Here is a 21,950-nt window from a genome sequence, read left to right as displayed (position 1 = left end):
TCAGTGCCACAGTTTCCTTTCATTATACAAAGGGTTTGCTTGTCAAGCACCATCTGGAAGATGATATGCAGCCACTTATCCAAGATGAATGAAGATGCACAGAGGCATATTCGAGAAGAACAGGACATACATCTTTGTTCCGTGATGTCAGATGCAAAATTGAGTTGTTTAAAAACTTACTCTCAAATACAGGCACAAAAGTCATGGAATAGGAGTCGTGATGAACTTGGACAAGCCAAGAATGGAAGTTTTCACCTGAAATTGTAAATAAACATGCTTCGGGGGAGGGGGCGGATTTTAAAAACCTTTTTATGGCACAGTAAAACAGATCTAGAAATCCACACAAATCAAGTGGAGGGTTAGATAAATTATTTTAAGGTGAGTAGCCTTGTAACCCCCTCCCCAGGTCAAGAAATTAAACTGCCAGCTATCTCAGAATTCCCTCCATGTGCCCTATCCTAATGGCAGCCCCTTCCTTCTCCTCCAAGCAAGTATCTATCCCTAGACACTACAGTTTATTCTTGCCCATTTAAGAAAATTTAATATGTCTGTCAAATCTCTTTTAATCTATAGGTTTCCCCTCCATCTTTTTCCTTTCTCTACAGTTTATCTGTTGAAGAACTCAGGCTGTCTGGCAGTCCAGGTTTTACTGAGAATGCCAACTCCTGCATTCTCGTGGTGCAGTTCAACCATGTTACTCTGCCTTCTGGGTTTCCTGCAAGTTGGCAGCTGGATCCAGAGACTGGATTAGAGTCAGGCTCAACCCTATCTCAGGACATAACTGATATGTTCTTTCATCAGGAGGCACATCATGTCTGGGTTTCACTCTTTTTTTATGACAGCAGCTGTTAGTGTTCCCTGAGTATATCTACACATTGTGAGTTGCAAAAAGGTGATATTTTAATCCAATATTTCTTTTTCAACTATTGATTGGGATATTTTTATAAAATGATACTTCTCCTCATCTATTATCTGGTTGCCCAATAGAACATTTCATATAGGAAAAGAGGAACAAATGCCTAATTATTTTCTTGTTCTTTGCCAGTTTTTAAGATAATGAGTTTTGTCCCTTTCATCTCTAACAACCAATGAGTTGATTTTAAAGATACCATTATGAACTATGGATTTTAAACATATTTGATGGTTTTTAATGCATTTCAGTGAGTATCCTTATTGACATTCAAATTTCCCCATCTTTACCAAGTAGGAACATCTAAAATCAACTCCTGAATCCTTTTGGCATTGCTCTACTAGTATTTTCTAGTGTTTTTGCTATCTGATATGATCCCAAGCCTGGGATCAGCCATTTTTTTAAATTGAGAAATGGTATTTCGAGACAATAATCAGGGTCCTAGGGATGTTTATTGCTACTGGGTTGGTCATTGTTTCTATGATTTTTAGTGGACAGAGTTAAGTAACTCACACACACACACACACACACACATAGCTACACACATAAACAAGATATCTCATGAATTCATACTGCTATTTCCCATTCAGATTCAGGACTATAGGAATTTTATGTAACTTCGCCTATATTATATCTCTAACTTCTTTCCTCTAGGAAAGGACACAAGGGATGGTATAACTAGAATAACCCATAATTCCTCATTTACTTAATCCAGAATTACACAGCAAAAGGTCTCATCATAATAATGTGAATACTACCACAACCAATTAATTATTGAGAGTAGCTGAAATTTTTGCATTTGCTTTCCCCTTTCAACCCCAGTTTTTTTTTTTTTAATAGCTGTATTATATCTACATTGTCATGTTTTCATTTAGGCTGCTGTAGGGGAATACCATAGACTGAGTGCCTTATAAACAACAGACATTTATTTCTCACAGTTCTGGAGTTTGGAATTCCAAGATCAAGGCACCAGCAGATCAGTGCCTGGTGAGGGCTTGCTACCTAGTTCATAGATGGCTATCTTCTTGCTGTGTCCTCACATAGCAGAAGGGGAGCTCTCTGGGGTCTCTTTTAGAAGGGTACTAATTCCACTCATGCCGGCAGAGGTGTCCCACAGGCACTCATCTCCAAATATCATCACATTGGGGATTAGGTTTCAGCAATATGACTTTTGGAGGGATATAAACATTCAGTCTGTAACAGAGCATAAAACCAGTACTCTTTTTAACACTCATTTGGTCTTTTAAAATATAACAGCTTAATTGAAACATAATTCATGTAATTTTATTTTTTTATTTTTTATTTTTTTAAATTTTATTATGTTATGTTAGTCACCATACAATACATCATTGGTTTTTGATGTGGTGATCCACATTCCATTGGTACCCTTTTAAAGTATGCAATGCAGTAGTTTTTAATGTGCTCATAAAGGTATGCAACCACCTTTAACGAATTGATGAAAATGTATTTCATCAACTGAAAAAAGTATGCAATGCAGTAGTTTTTAATGTGCTCATAAAGGTATGCAACCACCTTTAACGAATTTTAGTACATTTTCATCAACTGAAAAAAGAAACCTGTACCCATTAGCAGAAACTCCCATTTCTCCTTTCCCCCGGCCCTTGGCAACCACTAAGCTATTGTCTGTTTCAATGGATTTGACTCTTCTGGACATTTTGTATCGGTGGAATGATACAATACGTGATCTTTTTTGATTGGCTTGTTTCACATGGCATAATGTTTTCAAAGTTCCTCTCTACTGTAGCACTTATCAGTACAACATTCCTTTTTATGGCTAAAAATGATGTCACTGTTTGGATATACCACATTTCGTTTGTGCAGTCATCAGATGGGGCTTTTTAGGTTGCTGCCATTTTTTTGGTAATGGTGCATAACAACACTGCTATCAATGTTCATGTACAAGTTTTTGTGTAAAAAATACGTTTTGGGGGGCGCCTGGGTGGCTCAGTCGTTAAGCGTCTGCCTTCGACTCAGGTCATGATCCCAGGGTCCTGGGATCAAGCCCCACATCGGGCTCCCTGCTCGGCGGGAAGCCTGCTTCTCCCTCTCCCACTCCTCCTGCTTGTGTTCCCTCTCTTGCTGTCTCTCTGTCAAATAAATAAACAAAATCTTTAAAAAAAAATACGTTTTTGGTTTCTCTTGGGTATATACTTATGAGTGGAATTGCTGAGTCATATGGTAACTTTAAGCTGAACATGTTGAGAAACTGGCAAGTGGTTTTCCAGAGTGGCTGCACCATTTATATTCCCACCTGCATGGACAATGCTTCCATTTCTCCATAACCTTGCCGAGAGCTGTTACTGTCCGCCAGTTTGATAATAGCCTTTTTAGTGGCTACGAAGTGGTATCTCATTGTGGCTTTGACCTGCATTTCCCTAACTTCTGATGATGTTGAACATCTTTTCATGCACTTATTGGTCACCTCTATATGTTCTCTGGAGAAATTTCAGTTCAGACCCTTTGCTCCTTTTTCAATTGGGTTGTTTTGTTATTGTTGGGCTGCAAGAGTTTTAAAAACATATATGTATTCTGGGCATTAGACTCTTACCAGATATATGATTTATAAACCCTTTTCCTCTTTCTGTGGATTGTCTTTTCATTTTCTTGATCTGTCTTTTGAACAATTTTAAATTTTGATGGTGTCCAATGTATCTATGCTTTCTTTGGTGCTTGTGCTTTAGATGTCATTGTTAAGAAACCATTGCCTCATTCAAGGTCATATAGATGGATAGCTATGATTTCTCAAAGCATTTCTTAGTTTTAGTTCTTATATTTAGGTCTTTGATGCATTTTTTTCACAGCTAGAGAGCTTTATTTTTATTTTTTAACATACAGTCTTATATTAGTTTCGGGTATACAATACAGTGATTCAACAATTCCATATATTACTCAGTGCTCATCATGGTAAGTGTACTCTTAATCTCCATCACCTATTTCACCCCTCACCCATCTCCCCTCTAACCATCTGTTCTCTATAGTTAAGAGTCTGTTTCTTGGTTTGTCTCTTTTTTTCCATTTGCTCATTTGTTTTGTTTTTTAAATTCTACACATGTGTGAAATCATGTAGCATTTGTCTTTCTCTGACTGATTTATTTCACCTAGCATACTCTCTAGCTCCATCCATGCTGTTGCAAATGGCAAGATTTCATTCTTTCTATGGCTGAATAATATTCCATTGTATATATATACCACATCTTTATCCATTTATCTATTGATGGACACTTGAGCTGCTTCCATAATTTGACTATTGTAAATAATACTTCAATAGAAAAAGGGGTGCATGTATCCTTTTGAATTAGTGTTTTTGTATTCTTTGGGTAAATACTCATTAGTGTGATTACTGGATCATACGGTAGTTCTATTTTAAATTTTTTGAGGAACCTCCATACTGTTTTCCACAAGTGTTGGTGAGGACATGCTAAAAAAGGATCCCTCATGCACTGTTGGTGGGAATGCAAACTGTTGCCCCTTTGATGCATTTTTGAGTTATGTTTTATATATGGTATGAGATAAGGGTCCTCATTTAGTCTTAGTTCTAAGAGGAACTATATATTTAATGCTCATTACCTGTACTTATGTTAATGTCTCTAGTTATTTTGGTTCTTTGAAGTTCATGAATTAATAAGTTTCTTCAGGAAGGGCTAATGGAAATGATATTCCCTGAGTTTTTGCACACTGATGATAGTTTGTTCAGTTTTATTAGATATAAAATCCTTGGGTGACATTTCCTTTTCTGATTATCTCAAAATTGCTTCTATTATTTTTTTGGTACAATGAATTAATGCCAAATATTTTATTTCCCATATGAGCCACTTGTTTTTTTGGCTTCAATACCTGAAGGATTTCTTCTTTTTCTTTAGAGTACAGTAATTTAAATACAGTTTATCTTCGTCATGACCATTCTGGTGTGACATTTTCCAGTATTATGAAGGATATGATCCTTCAACATGCAATTTCAAGCCTTTAAAAATTTTCAGGATTACTTTATTGAATTATAGTTTTTAATATTTGTTCTGTTCCCTCGCTTTAGTTTCCTTTATTTAGGAACTCCTTTTAGCCGTATGTTGGATCTTCTTTAATACTCCTCAATATATGCTACTGTTCATAAATCTTTTTAAACTCTTTTATGTATAATTTAAAAAATTCCTTTTCCCTTTTTATCACTCTTAGCTTATTATAAATTGTGTTTATTCACTTTTGTACTTATAGTTTAGCTTCTATTACTGAAACCCTTTCTTCCTTCTCTGTTTTACATTTAAGTCCATAATCCATTTTTAGTTAATTTTTGCAAAAAGTTGAAGTCCATCTTTTTTTTTTTGCTTATAGATGTCCAATTGTTCCAATGCCATGTATTGAAAAGGCTATCCTTCCTTCTTCATTGAATTGCTTGTACATCTTTCTCAAAAATCAGTTGCACATATTTTTGCAGTCTATTCTGAGTTCTCTATTTAGTTCCACTGATCTATGTGTTTATCCCTCTGCCAAAACCGCAATATCTCTTTTTTTCTTCCAAGATTTTATTTAAATTCAAGTTAGTTAACATATAGTATAGTATTAGTTTCAGAAGTAGAATTAATGATTCATCGCTTACATATAACACCCAGTGCTCATTACATCAAGTGCCCTCCTTAATGCCCATCACCCATTTAAACCATCCCCTTACCCACCTCCCCTCCAGCAACCCGCAGTTTGTTCTCTATAAGTAAGGGTCTCTTACACTTTGCCTCCCTCTGTTTTTATCTTATTCTATTTTTCCTTCCCTTCCCCTATATTCATCTGTTTTGTTTCTTAAATTCCACATATGAGTGAAATCATATGGTATTTGTCTTTCTCTGACTTATTTCTCTTAGCATAATACCCTTTATTTCCAGCCACATCATTGCAAGTGGTAAGATTCCATTCTTTTTGATATCTGAGTAATATTCCACTGTATGTATATACCACATCTTCTTTATCCATTCATCAGTTGAATGGATGGACATTTTGGCTCTTTCCATAATTTGGCTATTGTTGATAAAGCTGCTATTAACATTGGAGTGCATTTGCCCCTTTGAATCAGTATTTTTGTATCCTTTAGATAAATACTTAGTAGTGCAGTGGCTGGGTCATAGGGTAGCTCTATTTTTAACTTTTGAGGAACCTCCTTACTGTTTTCCAGAGTGGCTGCCCCAGTTTGCTTTCTCACCAACAGTGTAAGGGGGTTTCTCTTTCCCCACATCCTTGCCAATATCTGTTATTTCCCGAGTTGTTAATTTTAGCCATTCTGACCGGTGTGAGGTGGTATCTCATCATGGTTTTTAATTTGTATTTCCTTGATGATGAACAATGTTAAGCATTTTTTCATGTGTCTGTTAGCCATTTGTATGTCTTCTTTGGAGAAATGTCTTCTCATGTCTTCTGTTCTTTCTTAACTGGATTATTTATTTTCTGGGTGTTGAGTTTGATAGGTTCTTTATAGGTTTTGGATACTAGCCCTTTATCTGATATATCATTTGCAAATATCTTTTCCCATTCTATAGGTTGCCTTTTAGTTTTGTTGACTATTTCCTTTGCTGTGCAGAAGCTTTTTATCTTGATGAAGTCCCAATAGTTCACGTTTGCTTTTGTTTCCCTTGCCTCCAGAGATGTATCTAGCAAGAAGTTGCTATGGCTGAGGTCAAAGAGGTTGCTGCCTGTGTTCTCCTCTAGGATTTTGATGGGTTCCTGTCTCTCATTTAGGTCTTTCATCCATTTTGAGTTTATCTTTGTGTATAGTATAAGAAAGTGGTCCAGTTTCATTCTTCTGCATGTTGCTGTCCAATTTTCCCTACACCATTTGTTGAAGATTCTTTTTTCCATTGGATATGCTTTAATGCTTTGTTGAAGATTAGTTCACCATATAGTTGTGGGTCCATTTCTGGGTTATCTATTCTGTTCCATTGATCTGTGTGTCTCTTTTTGTGCCAGTACCATACTGTCTTGATGATTACAGTTTTGTAATACAGCTTTATTTCTCTTTCTGCTGCTTCATTATTGGTGTATAGAAATGCAACAGATTTCTGTATGTTGATTTTATATCCTCCAACTTTGCTGAATTCTTGTATCAGTTCTAGCAATTTTTTTGTGGTGTCTTTTGGGTTTTCTACTTAGAGTATCATGTTTTCTGCAAAGAGTGAATGTTTGACATCTTCCTTGCTGATTTGGATGACTTATTTCTTTTTGTTGTCTGATTGCTGAGGCTAGGATTTCTAGTACTATTGTACATCCCCATTGTACATATCTAGTACATCCCCATTGAGGATGATGTTAGCTCTAGGTTTTCCATATATGGCCTTTATGAAGTTGAGGTATGTTCCTTCTAACCCTACTTTCTAGAGGGTTTTTATCAAGAGAGGATGCTGTATTTTGTCAAATGCTTTTTCTGCATCTATTGAGAGGATCATATGGTTCTCATCCTTTCTTTTATTAATGTGGTTTATCATGTTGATTGATTTGCAGATACTGAACCACCCTTCAGCCCAGGAATAAATACCACTTGATCATCTTTGTAATGTACTGTTGGATTTGATTAGCTAGTATCTTGTTGAGAAATTTTGCATCCATTTTTTAAATGCTGTACCTTTTATTCCTGTGACTTATTCATTCCATAACTATAAGCCTGTATCTCCCACTCCCCTTCACTCATTTTGCACATCCACTCATCCTCCTCCTCTCTGGCAACTATCAGTTTGTTCTCTGTATTTATGGGTCTGTTTCTGCTTTTTGTTTGCTTGCTTTTATTTGTTTTGTTTTTTAGGTTCCACGAGTAAGTGAAATCATATGGTATTTGTCTTTCTCTGACACTTAGCGTAACACCTTCTAGGTCCATCCATGTTATTGCAAATGGCAAGATTTCATTCTCTTTTTATGGCTGAGTCATATTTCATGAGAAAATAAGGAAGTAATTCCATTTACAATTGCACCAAAAGGAATAAAAATTATTAAAATTATTAAATTGAATTTAACCAAGGAGGTGAAAGGCCTGTATTCTGAAAAGTATAAAACATTGATGAAAGAAATTGAAGATGACACAAACAAGTGGAAATATATTCCATGCTCATGGAATGGAAGAATTAATATTGTTAAAATGTCTATATTACCCAAAGCAATCTACAGATTCAATGCAATCCCTATCAAAATACCAACTGCATTCTTCACAGAACTGGAATAAGTAATTCTAAAATTTGTGGAACCACAAAAAACCCTGAATAGCCAAAGCAATCTTGAGAAAGAAGAACAAAGCTGGAGTTACCACAATTCCTGATTTCAAGATGTACTACAAATTTGTAGTAGTCAAAACAGTATGGTGCTGGCACAAAAATAGACACATAGATCATTGGAGCAGAACAGAGAGCCCAGAAATGAATGATACTAACATTTAAATCAGTGGACTTTGAGTAAAGCAGATTACCCCTTCATAATGTCGGTGGGCTTCATCCAATCAGTTGAAGGTCTTGGTAGAACAAAGGCTGACTTTCCTGAGCAAGAAGGAATTCTGCCAGCTGATAGCCTTTGGACTCAAATTACAACTCTTCCCTGGGTCTCCAGCCTGCTAGCTTACCCTGCAGATTTTGGACTTACCAATCCTCCACAATGTGTGAGCCACTTTTTTTAAACAAATCTCTCTCTCTCTGTATACCTCCTATTAGTTCGGTTTCTCTGGAGAACTCTGATTTATACAATCATCATTTTGTAATTTTCAGCATACAGATTTTTTTACCTTTTTTTTTAAAGGGTTTTATTTATTTATTTGGCAGAGAGAGTGCACGCAATCTGGGGGAGCTGCAGAGGGAGAGGGTGAAGCAGACTCCCCGCTGAGTAGGGAGCCCAATGTGAGGCTCGATCCCAGGACCCTGGGATCATGATCTGAGCCAAAGGCAGACACTTAACTGACTGAGCCACCCAGGTGCCCCTGCCTTTTTGTAAGTATAATTAATACACAGTGTTATATTACTTTCAGATCCTTTATCTTTTTTGTTAAATGTATACTTAAGTACTTCATTTTCTTTGGAGTTATTGTAAATGATATTGTGTATTCTGTTTTTAATTTCAGTTTTTTTTAAAAGATTTTATTCATTTATTTGACAGAGAGAGACACAGCAAGAGAAGGAACACAAGCAGGGGGAGCAGGAGAGGGAGAAGCAGGCTCCCCCCCGAGCAGGGAGCCCGACCTGAGGCTCGATCCCAGGACTCCGGGACCATGACCCGAGCCAAAGGCAGATGCCCAGTGACTGAGCCATCCAGGCACCCTTAATTTCAGTTTCTATGTGTTCATTACTAGTTATAGAAATGCAGTTGATTTCTGTGTGTTGATCTTGCAGTCTGTGGACTTGCTGAACTTGCTATGAGTCTTCTGGGTAGATTCCTTGGGATTTTCTACATTGGCAACCCTATCATCTGCAAATAAGAACAAATTTATTTATTCCTTTCCAGTTTATATGCCTTTTATTTCTTTTTCTTGCCATACTGCAGTGGTCAGAACCTCCTGCAAATCATGTTGAATACAGTGAGAATGGATATCCTTCCTTTATTCCTGATCTTTGAAGGAAAGCACTCAGTCTTCCATCATTAAGTATGATGTTAACCTTTAGGTTTTTTTGTAGATGGTCTTATCAAGTAGAGTTTTCTTTTTATTTCCATCTTTTCTGGGTTCTGTTCCTTCTTTTCTGTATTTTGTAATTTTGATTTATGTTTTTCTTGCATTGTTTTTAAATGTCTATCACCTTGTTTTCAAATAGTAAGTTACTATTTTGATCTATTTTGTGGTTATATCTGTAGGTATGCTTTTATTGCTTATAGGGATGTTATTCTGCTCCTTATTCTCTTTTTTGAATATCCTCTTTAAGAATCTAATTCTTCTTCACCCCTATGAGAAAAGAGTAGGAAAGGGACTTTCACATCCTTTCCAGGGTAGGGGATCATTATAATCAAGTCTGGAACCTCTTAGAAAATGGTTTTGGACCTGCCTTTGAGATGTGAGAAAAGACCTAGAAGAGGGCGCCTGGGTGGCTCAGATGGTTAAGCGTCTGCCTTCGGCTCAGGTCATGATCCCAGGGTCCTGGGATCGAGTCCCGCATCGGGCTCCCTGCTCCTTGGGAGCCTGCTTCTCCCTCTGCTTCTCTCTCTCTCTCTCTGTCTCTCATGAATAAATAAATAAAATCTTTAAAAAAAAAAAAGAAAAGACCTAGAGGAGAAATAAAGTTTGCATAGATGATGAAGGTCATTCTCAGCAGGAATGGCTTACTAATGTCCAGAAGCTAAAAAAGGAAAGGCCAGTGCCTTGCAAGTGCAAAAGGATAGGGAAACATGTTGGGGAGGGCAGAGAGAGAAGTTGGGTTTGCTGGATGGTCTGGGCTGCAACTTAGACTTACTTGCACGCAGGATACAGCTTAGTTGCATGAAAAAGGCCAACAAATCCCTGAAGAATTACATCTCAGCAATGTACTGTTGCTGTGAAAAGTGGGCCCAATCATGTAGTTGACACCAAAGATTAGTGACTCCTAATGTTTATTTTCCCAAAGACTTCCCATTTATTCAACAAAGTGTTTCATATTTGTTTCCTACTTAAAAAAAAAAAAAAAAAGCTATTCAAGTAGTTCTGGTTGAAGGTGACTCTCATACTTCAAAACCAAATGACAAATTTTACTTCATTATTTCCTGTTCAGTTGCCGGATGAGAATTCTTAAGTTTCATGTGGCTTGACTCATAATTTTGATACATTTTCCCCAAAGGCAAAACATCACTTTCATGTATAATTTTGTTTGAGTCAGTATGTATGAATATGAGTAACTGCTTATTCTAATGAAATCATTATAATATTTGTTCTAATAACCCGATTTAATAGTTCTAGTTGGGTTAATTTAAGTGGAACTTACTTCTTAGCCTCTTTGTACTCCCTGACTAATCCAGCACCATTTATTTCTCCGGGGCTTCTCATAAAATTCTAGTCAGTAGCTCAGAAGTATTAAAAACTTCAATTTTAACACAAAGTGTAGGATATAGAATTCAATTGAATAAATGGTAATCTAATACCACTATCTGCTAAGGACTATGCCAGGTGCATTAGGGGATTGCAAGCATGAATGAAACCGTGTTTTTGTCTGTAAGGAACTCATTACTAATGGAATTATGTCACCCAGCATTCATAAAGTGCTTTAATGTTTGCAAAATACTTTTATATATTCACGATCTAATTTAAATCTCATCACAGAGCCTATGAGGTATCATAAGTGTTTCAAGACCTGTCAAAATTAGATCTCTTTCCTCCATGTACTAAATTGTCCTTTAATTAGTTTATTAACTGTAGAACACTTTGGGTATTGACATCTTAATGTTGTCTTCTTATCCATGAACACAGTGCCTTTCCATTTATTTAGGCTTTCTTTGATTTCTTTCAGCAATATTCTGAGCTGAAAGGTTTGTAGAATTTTCAGTGTACCAGTCTTTCACCTCTGGTTAAATTTATTCTTAGATAGCAATGAGATAGACATTTTATAACCCAATGAACAGAGACAAGTCAAAGTTTTCCTACATGCATTATTGTCTGTTAAACTCCAGAGTTGCCCACACTGGCTTCCAACACTGCGGTTATAATTATCTAAACAAATCTGCTCCAGACCTGGTGATGACCAGAGGACACAGGAGAACAAGTTAAAGTTACTGATTTTCAATTCTGTATGTAGAATAGGAATTACTGGTCAAGTGATAATTCTATGTTTAGCTGTGAGGAACTGCCAGAATGTTTTCTATCTGCACCATTTTACATTACCACTAGCAATGAACAAGGGTTCCAATTTCTCTACATCCTTTCCAACATTTGTTATTTGCAGGATTTTTTTTATTACTATGATAGTCATCCTAGTGGATGTGAAGTGGTATTTTATTGTATTTTTTGCTCATTGTGGTAAAATATATATAATGTAAAATTGGCCATTTTAACCATTTTTAAGTGTATAATTCGGTGGCATTAACTACATTCACATTGTTGTGCAATCATTGCCACATCCATCTCTAGAACTTTTTCATCTTCAATTGAAACTCTGTCCTCATTAAACACTAATTCCCCATTTTCCCCTCCTCCCTGGCAACCACCGTTCTGCTTTCTGTCTCTATGAACATGACTACTATATAAGTGGATTCATACAATGTTTGCCCTTTTGTGACTGTCTTATTTCACTCAGTGTAATGTGCTCAAGTTTCATCCATGTTGTAGCATGTGTTAGAATTTCCTTCCTTTTTAAGACTGAATAATATTCCATTGTATATATGTGCCACATTTTGCTTATCCATTTGTCCTTTGATGGACACCTGAGTTGTTTCTGCATTTGGCTATTGTGAATAACACTGCTATAATCGTGGAAGGGCAGAAATCTCTCTAAATCCTTGTTTTTAATCCTTTTGGATATATACTCAGAAGTAGAATTGCTGGATTAAATGGTAGGGTTTTTTTTAAAAGATTTTATTTATTTATTTGTCAGAGAGAGAGAGAGACAGACAGCACAAGCAGGGGGAGCAGCAGGCAGAGGGAGAAGCAGGCTCCCTGCTGAGCAAAGAACCTGATGTGGGACTTGATCCCCGGACCCTGGGTTCACGACCTGAGCCGAAGGCAGATGTTTAACTGACTGAGCCACCCAGGCATCCCTTAAATGGTAATTCTGTGTTTAATTTTTTGAGGCACTTCCATGCTATTTTCCATAATGGCTGCACCATTTTACATTCTCACCAGCAGTGTGCAAGAGTTCCAATTTCTCTGTATTCTCACCAACACTTGCTATTTTCTGTTTTTTAAATTAATTAATTTTTATTTAAAAAATATTTATTTTAGAGAGAGAGAGAGTCAGGGGAGGGGCAGAGGGAGAGACTCTTCAAGCAGACTCCCTGCTGAGTGCAAAGCTGGACACAGGGCTTGATCTGACAACCTATGAGATCACGACCTGAGCCAAAACCAAGAGTTGGACACTTAACTGACTAAACCACCCAGGCACCCCAATTAATTATTTTTTAAAACAGCCACCCTAATGGATGCCAAGTGGTATCACATTGTGGTTTTCATTTTCATTTCCCTAATCAGCAATGTTGAGCATCTTTTCATGTGTATGGGCCATTTGTATATCTTCTTTGGAGAAATGTCCACTCAAGTCATTTGCCCATGTTAAATTGGGTCGTTTGTCTGTGTGTGTGTGTGTGTGTGTGTTTTAAAGATTTTATTTATTTAATTGACAGAGAGAGAGAGGACAGCAGGGGAAAGAGCAGGCAGAGGGAGAGGGAGAAACAGACTCCCCACTGAGGAGGGAGCCTGATGTGGGGCTCGATCCTACGACCCTGGGATCATGACCTGACCTGAAGGCAGATGCTTAACCCACTGATCCACCCAGGTGCCCCATGTTTGTCTCTATGTTTTTCAGTTGTGGGAGTTGTTTATATATTCTGGATATTGAATCCTTGTCAGATACATAATTTGCAAATATTTCTTCTCATTCTATAGCTTGTCTTGTTACTTACTTGATAGCATTCTTTGATGCACAAAAAAATTTTAATTTTGATGTACAGATTGTCTATTCTTTCTTTGTAGCTCATGGTTTTGGTGTCATATCTAAGATTCCATAGCCAAATCCAAAGTCATGAAGATATACACCTATGTTGTTTTCTAAAAGTTTTATGGTTTTTGCCCTCATATCTAGATCTTTGATCCATTTTGAGTTAATTTTTGTACACAGTGTGAGGTTGGGGTCCAACTTCTTTCTTTTGCATGTGAAAATACAGTTGTCCCAGCCCTACCTGTTGAAGAGACTATTCTTTCTCCATTGAATAGACTTGGCACCCATATGAAAACTCAGTTGACCAAAGATAGATGGATTTATTTCTGGACGCTCAATTCTATTCTAATGATCTATCCATCCGTATGTCTGTACCATACTGTTTTGATTATTATAGCTTTGTAGTAAGTTTTAAATCTGGAATTGTGAGTCTTTCCACCTGTTTCTTCTTTTTTCAAGACTGGCTATTTGGGGCCATTGCAATTCCATCTGAATTTGAGGATTGGCTTTTCCATTTCTGCAAAAAAAGTCTATTGGAATTTTGATATGGATTGCATTGTATCTGTAGAACACTTTGGGTATTGACATCTTAGTATAAAGTCTTCCTATCCATGAACACAGTGTCTTTCCATTTATTTAGGTCTTTAATTTCTTTCAGTAATGTTTTGTGCTTTTCAGTGTACAAGTCTTTCATCTCCTTAAATTTCCCAGGTGTGTTATTCTTTTAGATGCTATCGTAAATGGAATTGCTTTCTTGTTTTTCAGACTGTTCATTGCTGGTCTATAGAAACACAAATGATTTTAGTGTGTTGATTTTATATCCTACAACTTTGCTGAATTTATTACTGCTAGTAGCTTTCTTGTGGATTCTTTGGGATTTTCTATAAATATAGGATCATATCATTCTGCAAATAGAGATAGTTTTAATTCTTCCTTTCCAGTTTGGATGCCTTTTATTTCTTTTTCTTACATAATTGCTCTGGCTAGAATTTCTAGTACAATGTTGAATAGGAATGTTGAATGTAGACATCCTTATCTCATTCCTGATCTTGGGGGAAAGCTTTCAGTCTTTCACCATTGCGTATGGTGTTAGCTATGGGTTTTTCACAAAGGCCCTTTATCATGCTGAGGAAGTTAAAGTGAATTTTTAAGATGCTATTCATAGAAATAATGTGAGGCCTGGGATAAGGTTATCATTCTCCAGAGGTGATTTGCTATTGCTTTTGCCAGCTCCTTATGGCCTAAGCAATGAAGGATTACTTTAAGTCAAATTCAGGGTTTGGGATTTCTGGGCTTCTGCAATTAGAGGAAAGGCTAGCTTATTCCTTACTCCCTGGGTGCAGCTATCTGGGGTTCCATCACAAAGCAGGGGACTGGTGTACTGGGTCCTTATTTTTGAGGGCCCTGGACTCAAAATTTATCTTTCTAACCCTGTTTGTCTGCTAAAGCCAGAAATGCAAGTGACCAGGGCAGGAGATTCCGATGGGGTGCACACACCTCTGATTCCTTCTCCTCTTGAACCTTGGCCTAGTGTTTCCGCATTATCTCTATAACTCTTTGATACTTCTAAGAAGATATTTAAAAAAAAAATTTCATCTGGTTTCTTAGTTGTCTTTAGCAGGAGAATCTGCAAGCCTGATGTTCTTGGAAATGGTGGTTCTCTGCTGATTATTACTCTTCCAGAGTTGGAGATTGTGAAATCCAAGTAGAACTTTCTTCTGCCTTATCGTATGAAGGGACAAATTCGTTTTTCATCCATCTATGGAGAGGTATGTTGAAAAGAGCAAGAATCTGAAGAAGGGCACTGTAAGAGAGGCATTTGTGTTATTCATCTTCCTGTTGGTGCAAGCAGGCATACAGCCTACCTTTCAGTAAAAGCTCAGTCACCTTGTCATGCTATGCTTAAGAACAATGGTCTTGGGTGCCTGGGTGGCGCAGTCATTAGGTGCCTGCCTTGGGCTCAGGTCATGATCCCAGGGTCCTGGGATCGAGCCCCGCATCAGGCTCTGCTCTGCAGGAAGCCTGCTTCTCCCTCTCCCACCTCCCCTGCTTGTGTTCCCTCTCTTGCTGTGTCGCTCTCTGTCATATAAATAAATAAGATCTTTAAAAAAAAAAGAACGGTGGTCTCAGTCTATTAGTGTCATCTGATCTAGGAAGAAGAAAAAGTTGCTATAAGTTGGTCCCCGGGGTCTCCAAGAATCTCTCATAATACTAGGACATGTATTATGGCAGCCTTTTATTTATTTTTTTAAAAAAGATTTATTTATTTGTTTGTTTATTTATTTTAGGGGGGAGGGGCAGAGGGAGAGAGAGAATCCCAAGCAGACTCCCCCCTGAGTGAAGAGCTGGATGTGGGGCTTGATCCCAAGACTCTGAGATCTTCACCTGAGCTGAAATCAAGAGTCAGACACTCAACCGACTGAGCTACCCAAGCACCACTAATGCAGCCTTTTTAAAGAGAAAAACACTGAGGAGCAAAGAGGGTCAATGAGTTGTTAGGATCAGAGCTAGGGCTAAGCCAGCTCCCTCCCTCCTTCCTTCCATCCTTCCTTTCTTTATGATTCACTTCTGTGAAATTGACTCACTTTATTTATATCTCCAAATTCCAATTGTTTATCAAAGAATGTCGGATGTTACATTTAATACAACTGAATTTTAAAATTCTCTAAAATACCAAAATGATTTTTAAAATGGCTAAATTACTGTAATTTCTGGATCAGGCTTTCCCTCTGCCCCCAAATCAAATTTCGCAGAGAAAGTAGATCCCTCTTCTAATCCACCTACACCCAAATCCTCTGCTGTGCTGCCTGGAGCTCTCTTTCCATGCCATTTATAAATAGAAGGAATTGATTCACATATATTTTGGAAGCTCATCTAATACATACGTGGGAGTTCACGGGAGGTTTCTACCATTCGGTACTCTCCCCAGGATGCCTCAACTGGCACCACCCTATATTTAATCCACATTTAATTCATTGCTGACAGCTCCCAAACATCTCAAATCTATTCAGTTCTAGGTATCGCCACCACCTCTACCTTCATCCCAAATACTGTCATTTCTTGCCTGGATGACAGCAATAACATGAGAGCTCTACATTCTCTTGGGCATCCCTCAATCCATTTTCTGTAGAGGATGCTTTTAGGCAGAAATGGCTTGAGCAATGGAAAAGGCCCACAGTGACCACCCAGCTGAATACATACAGACCCATCAGGGGACCCACCCCAAAATATCCATAAGCCTTAAATGACCAATGGACTACGTACAACTAGGCACAGTTACCAAAAAAGGGAAAATTCCATACATCACCATACCTCCTCGCCTTCCCTCCTTAAAAGCAGCTCCCTCCCACTGCCTCCTTGCAGACAGCCTCACCTCTGTGGTCCTGCCCACCACTCCCTTGCCTTGTATTCAATAAGCTTCTACCTCCTTTGTTCTGCCTCAAGCGAGTTCTTCCGGCTTCCACCTAATTGTTGCTCCACATTTGGGGGCCCCCAACCCATCAGACAGATACCCCATTTAGACAGGACCATTTTCTATATTGTGGTCAGAAAGGTATTTCCAAAGCTCCTTATTATCTGATTTTTGGCACCATGTAGAATTTTCCATCACACTGCACCTGGCCACAATTGGCCTTTGAGCAATTATCCGTGCGTTGTCAATCTAACCACCAGACTGAACATTCTTTAGCTTGTTTGCTTTTGCTAATCCTTACATCTTTGGTGTCTGGCACATAGTGGGTGCTTAACATATTTTTTGAATACTACATAATGTCAATAAACTCTACGTAATTTACTTATTCTGCTTATTGTACTGTTTCTCTCCTTCTACCGAGAACACATGGGTTTTGTCTGTTTTGTTCACTTACGGACTTACCCTAAGAGCCTAAGAGTGCCTGGTGCTTAGAAAGTCCTTTGTAAACTATTGTGGGGAATGAATAAATGAATGAAGGAGGGAGGGAGGTGACTCCATTGAGAACCTAAGCTCCTTGCAGTCCAGGCTCTTGCTTTGGTATTGTTCCAAGCCCTTAAAAAGTGCTGCCTGAGAATTTCTAGATAGAGAATGTCTCCAGGAAATTTGAATTTGTACTCCGGTATTCTGAACGATGCCAGCCTGAGGCTCAGCCATGCTATAGATAAAAACTGGAGGAAAAGGCAGAGTTTGGCCACAGGCCAACATTTTGAGGTCAGCTACTTTATCTGTGGAATTCCCCACCCCCCGTTCATCTCTTGGCCATCCCTTTAAATTGGAAAATAAATCCCATCCCTGCTAAGGTGTTGGCTGATAAAGGCTTGAGCTATTGCCCCTTCAAGAGGAATTTGCATTTTAATAGAGGCTCGTCAAGCCCCAAAGGAATCAATATCTCTAATGGTGAAATTTCAAGCACCGGCAACTGAGATGTTCTGGGGCGCTACTCTCCAGTGTTTCCGATCCAGCAGGGGATTCCTTCAGTTCCACCGTGCGACAGTGGAAAAATGGCCTTGGGGAATGACCTACCATTGCCCTTTATTACCATGAACGTTGCCTTTTTATGCCCAATCCCTTCAGATTTCCCAACACTCGTGGGTCTCTTAATAACAGTCTTTTTCAACACCAGTGGTCTTAAAGTTGCCACATCAACAGGGCCACAAAGAGAATTGTGACAATAAAAACTTCCAAGTTTTCTTGGTACCTCAAATAAGCCGATAATCAATTTAAAACCTTATACTGGCTAAAGGGAGTAGGAATGATTTAATAGGTCCTTAATAACATCGTTCATTTAAATTCGTTTGGTGTAATTTGTTTTAAGCCCAAACTTTTCACTTGTATCAAAAGCCCTGCAAACTAAAGGTGGGTAAGAGACATCCGTTTGTGAACCGGGAATGTTTTAAATGCCGAGCCCTCCCGGGCCCAGTTCTCAGCGTATGGCTTGGGAAATTGCGGAACTGCAGAAAAGCGGCAGCTCGATCTTGGAATTCCGCATTCGGTAGAGGCTGCTGCGCGTCACACCTGGGGCAGCGCACTTGGATTTCACCTCCTCTCGGATCCCCGCCTGGCCGCTCAGTGTCCCCCGGCCCCACCTTCGCCGCGGAAAGCGCCCATCCCGGGCTGGCCCCAGGCTCGGCCGCCGGCTCGGTCCCTGCGGCTCGGCCCGCCCGCGGGCCCCGGCTCCTGCCGACTGACGGTTCAGCCGCGGAGGCTGCTGCCCTCGACCTTGAGGCGCCTGCGGTCCCTACTGCCGTCCCGCACGGGAGGCGAGAGCTGCCGAGGCCGGGCCGCGGGGACCGCACCTGCGCCCACCCGCTCCCTGCTCGCGCTCCGGCCCGGGCCCCGGCCCAGCGCGCGGTGGCGGGGCTCGCGCCCGGCACGCGGCAGCTCGCGCCCGCGCTCGGGCGGGGAACGCGCGGGGCGGGCGGGAGAGGGCGCAGCGCTGCGCGGCCGGCGGGCGGGCGGCCCGGCGGCCCTGCGGAGAGGCAGCGGCGGGGGCATGGGCGCGGGCACGGGCAGGGGCAGCCGGCGTCCGGCTTCCCGCCCGGCCCGGCCCGCTCCCGGCGCGCGGCCGCCGCAGCCCCCGCGGCCCGCGGGAAGGCGGTCCCCTCGCCCGGCGCAACTTGCCTCGGACCCTCTGTGAGGAGAGGCGGCGGCGGCGGCGGCGGCGGCGCGCGCCGGGGCCGGGCGGGAGCGGGGCGAGGCGTGCGGGCGCTCGGCGCGATGCCTCGGGCCGGCGGTCCCCGCGCGCCGCGCCCCGCCGCGCTGCCCCGCAGCCTGTCCCGCCTGCGCGAGTGCCCGGGCCGCTCCCGCATCGTGCTGGCGCTCGGGGCCACGCAGATGGCGCTCGGATGCCTCATCGTGGCCGTCAGCTTCGCCGCGCTGGCGCTCACCACCTCGGCCCGCGTCCGCCACTCCTGCCCCTTCTGGGCCGGCTTCTCGGTGAGTGTCTGCGGCCGGGCGGGGAGGTGCTCCGGGCCCCAGGGCTGCAGCCCGCCCGGGACGGCACCGCGGGCTCCAAGTTCGGGGCGCGAACGCCCGGGGCCGAGCTGCTGCAGCGCGGGGTGCAGTTCAGAAAACTCCGGGCTGAATAACTCCGGGGACCTTACTCACCGCTCTCGGAGCATCGCTTTCCCTTTCCTATAGCGCTGATCCCCGAGTTACTTTTCTTGGAGAAAACGGAAGCCAGGCGCCCGCCCTCCGCCGAGCCTGCAGCGGCCCCGGGGACCGCCGGGTGAGGGGTGGGCAGCGGGCGCGCGTCCTGCCGCGGGGTCTGCACTGGGCCCTCAGGGGCTCTGCGCGCTGGGGACCCGCGACTCGCCCTCGCCGGACCCGGTGCAGACCCAGCAGGCAGGAGGCCCTGACCGAGGCGGGGAGGTGGGGTCCGAACCGGGTGCGGGGCTGCCACTCGGCGCGCGCGTCTCGCCTGCGAGGCGGCGGGAATAAGGGCTGGAGGCACGGGACGCGTCCGGTCAGGCTGCGGGTCAGTCGGGGCTTTCGGAAACCGGCTGGCCCCCCCTGCGGCCACTTCCAGACTTGGCCTCGCGGACGTGGCGTTTCCCGCGTGCGTCCGGAACGCTCTGTGGGCGGCGGGACTGGGCCGGTGACCCGAAACCCGCGTCCGGGGGCGTGTTTTTCTGAGCTCCACACCTCGACGGTGACCCGATTTTCAGGCTGTTGACCCCCAAATTAGAGAAGCCAGGGACTAACAAGCCTCCATAGGAGAAAGCCACCAGGAGATCTCTATTATAAGGAAGCGACTAACCCCAAGAGTTAATTTTGGGGGGGGCGGGATTTTTATAGCCTTTTAATGAAAGTTGTGTTTTCTATATATTGATAAAGAGTGGACATATGGAAACGGAAAAAATACATGGAGAGCAGACATTTATAAAGAGAAGCACTTGTTCTGAGAAGTCTTGACATCTGTAACTACATTTGGTTTATGGTGCCGAAGTACATCTTACAGGCTTAAACTGTAAACTCAGTATGTTTTAATTCCTTCTCCAGAAATCCAAACTAAGCCTTTGTAATGAATGTTTGCTGTTTGTTCTTGAACGTTGAAATTTAGCAATTCTGCCCAGCTTTGCTTTTTCATGTTGTTCTTTTGTAATGGCCTCTGTTCTCCAAGCCCATTGCATGGCTTTTGAAATGAGATCTGAGTAAAACTGACTCTGTGACACCCTGATCGATACAGGTGTGGTCCTTCATCCTAATGGGGGTATTAATTTTCAAAGCTTATTTCAGACCACGGGTAAGTCTTGGAGAGCTGATTTGGAACAACAGTATGTGTGACCACAGCTCAGGGTGTTTAAATCAGAGAGAGGACGTTGGAGGCAGGAACGGGGGAGCCATGATTCAAATGGATCACTATATATAGTTTTCACACATCTGTTGCTCAGTTTTTAGCATTATTTAATATGCATTATTTTCATGTCCTCTGTTTTGTGGGCACTGATGTTTATGTCTGCTGGAACCAGCCTACAGGTGGCAGACTGGTAAATTAGCTTCACTTCCTGGCTCCTCCCTGAGCCTCCCTTTCTCCCATTTAGCCATAGCTATGATTTTTGGTACTCCCAAAGGGCATTGAAAAATAGCTGCCTTTTAACGATAAACCTAAAAGGGAAAACATTACCTGGGCACAGTAGAAAAACTGTGTGAAAAATGTACATTCACTCCATTTTAGTTTGAAGGGGTATATTGTAAAACAATTCACTTTGTATTTCCAGTGTTATTCCTTTCAACAAGTTTAACCTATTTGTTTTAACTTCCCCCAATTCAGAGTAATTCTGCAAATATCTGCTATGTGTAGGCATTCCTCTAGGCTCTGGGGACGACAATGAACGCAACAAACTCTGCTTATATTTTTGAGATTTTGAAGTAACTTCAATCCTCTGTTTCCTGCTCTACCCCCTTACTTCCGCTCTCTCATTGCCTTGTTTTCTTTCTTCAATTTAATCTGCCACAAGCACCTTTAAGATTCTTCTAATACAGAATATATACCATTTTTCACATTTTGTCTCTGCCCTTTGCAGAAATGGTGGTTGGTTCCAGTTATGTTGGGACAGGTTTGCATGTTAGCTTGGCTGTGAGTGATAATGTTGGCCCCTTACCATATATATATATCTATATATTTATATATCTATATATCTATATATGTCTATGTCCTCCGAGACCTGGAGACTGCCTTGCAAGGATATTTTTCATTTAAGAATGGTGACTAAGGTGTCTGGCTTTATTCTGAAATTTGCCCTGTGGGGTTAGGGCCGCACTCTGGCTCTTCCGCATCTTCTGTAATGAAATGTGAGGGCTATGTAGAAATCTCTAGATTTCTAGGCCTTCCTTGTGGTTTGTACATGGTAAAGAATCACTGTAAAAATAACTTGCCTCTATTTAAGAGAAAATAATACATACGAAAAAGAGCTCACATTTTTTGAGCACGTACTATGTGCCAGACGTTAAGCTGAGTGTTTTATGTGGTGTGATAGCACATTTCATCTGT

General features: G+C 41.2%; 1 protein-coding gene and 2 long non-coding RNA genes across 14 annotated transcripts in view; 1 reads left to right on the top strand and 2 right to left on the bottom strand.

Annotated features, from left to right (window-relative positions):
• LOC145723573 (uncharacterized) overlaps window positions 1-19,977 on the bottom strand; it is a 57,306-nt gene extending 37,329 nt beyond the window's left edge. The window contains exon 1 of the long non-coding RNA XR_014148746.1: window positions 19,565-19,977. This is a non-coding gene — a long non-coding RNA (uncharacterized LOC145723573). The remainder of the gene's footprint in view (window positions 1-19,564) is intronic.
• On the bottom strand, window positions 296-2,866 carry LOC145723575 (uncharacterized). The gene is made up of 2 exons (XR_014148748.1): window positions 2,444-2,866; window positions 296-2,353 (listed from the first exon to the last, which is right to left on the bottom strand). It is a non-coding gene; the product is annotated as an uncharacterized LOC145723575 (long non-coding RNA).
• ENTREP2 (endosomal transmembrane epsin interactor 2) overlaps window positions 19,160-21,950 on the top strand; it is a 360,783-nt gene continuing 357,992 nt past the window's right edge. For 7 of the 12 annotated variants that reach the window (XR_014148745.1, XM_081831519.1, XM_081831525.1 and 4 more), the window contains exon 1: window positions 19,160-19,393. Coding sequence is in view for 6 of the 12 variants with exons in the window: in XM_081831519.1 (XP_081687645.1) it covers window positions 19,175-19,393 (219 nt within the window). In the remaining 6 variants the exon portion in view is untranslated. The remainder of the gene's footprint in view (window positions 19,394-21,950) is intronic. The other 5 variants (XM_081831529.1, XM_081831524.1, XM_081831527.1 and 2 more) reach the window with 1 other exon arrangement.

This window comes from Leptonychotes weddellii, chromosome 9, assembly GCF_054177405.1.
Source record: "Leptonychotes weddellii isolate Sample4059 chromosome 9, ASM5417740v2, whole genome shotgun sequence".
NCBI classification, from domain to species: domain Eukaryota; kingdom Metazoa; phylum Chordata; class Mammalia; order Carnivora; family Phocidae; genus Leptonychotes; species Leptonychotes weddellii.
Note: the sequence above shows the minus strand (reverse complement) of the source record. Positions and strands in the feature narration are given on the sequence as shown.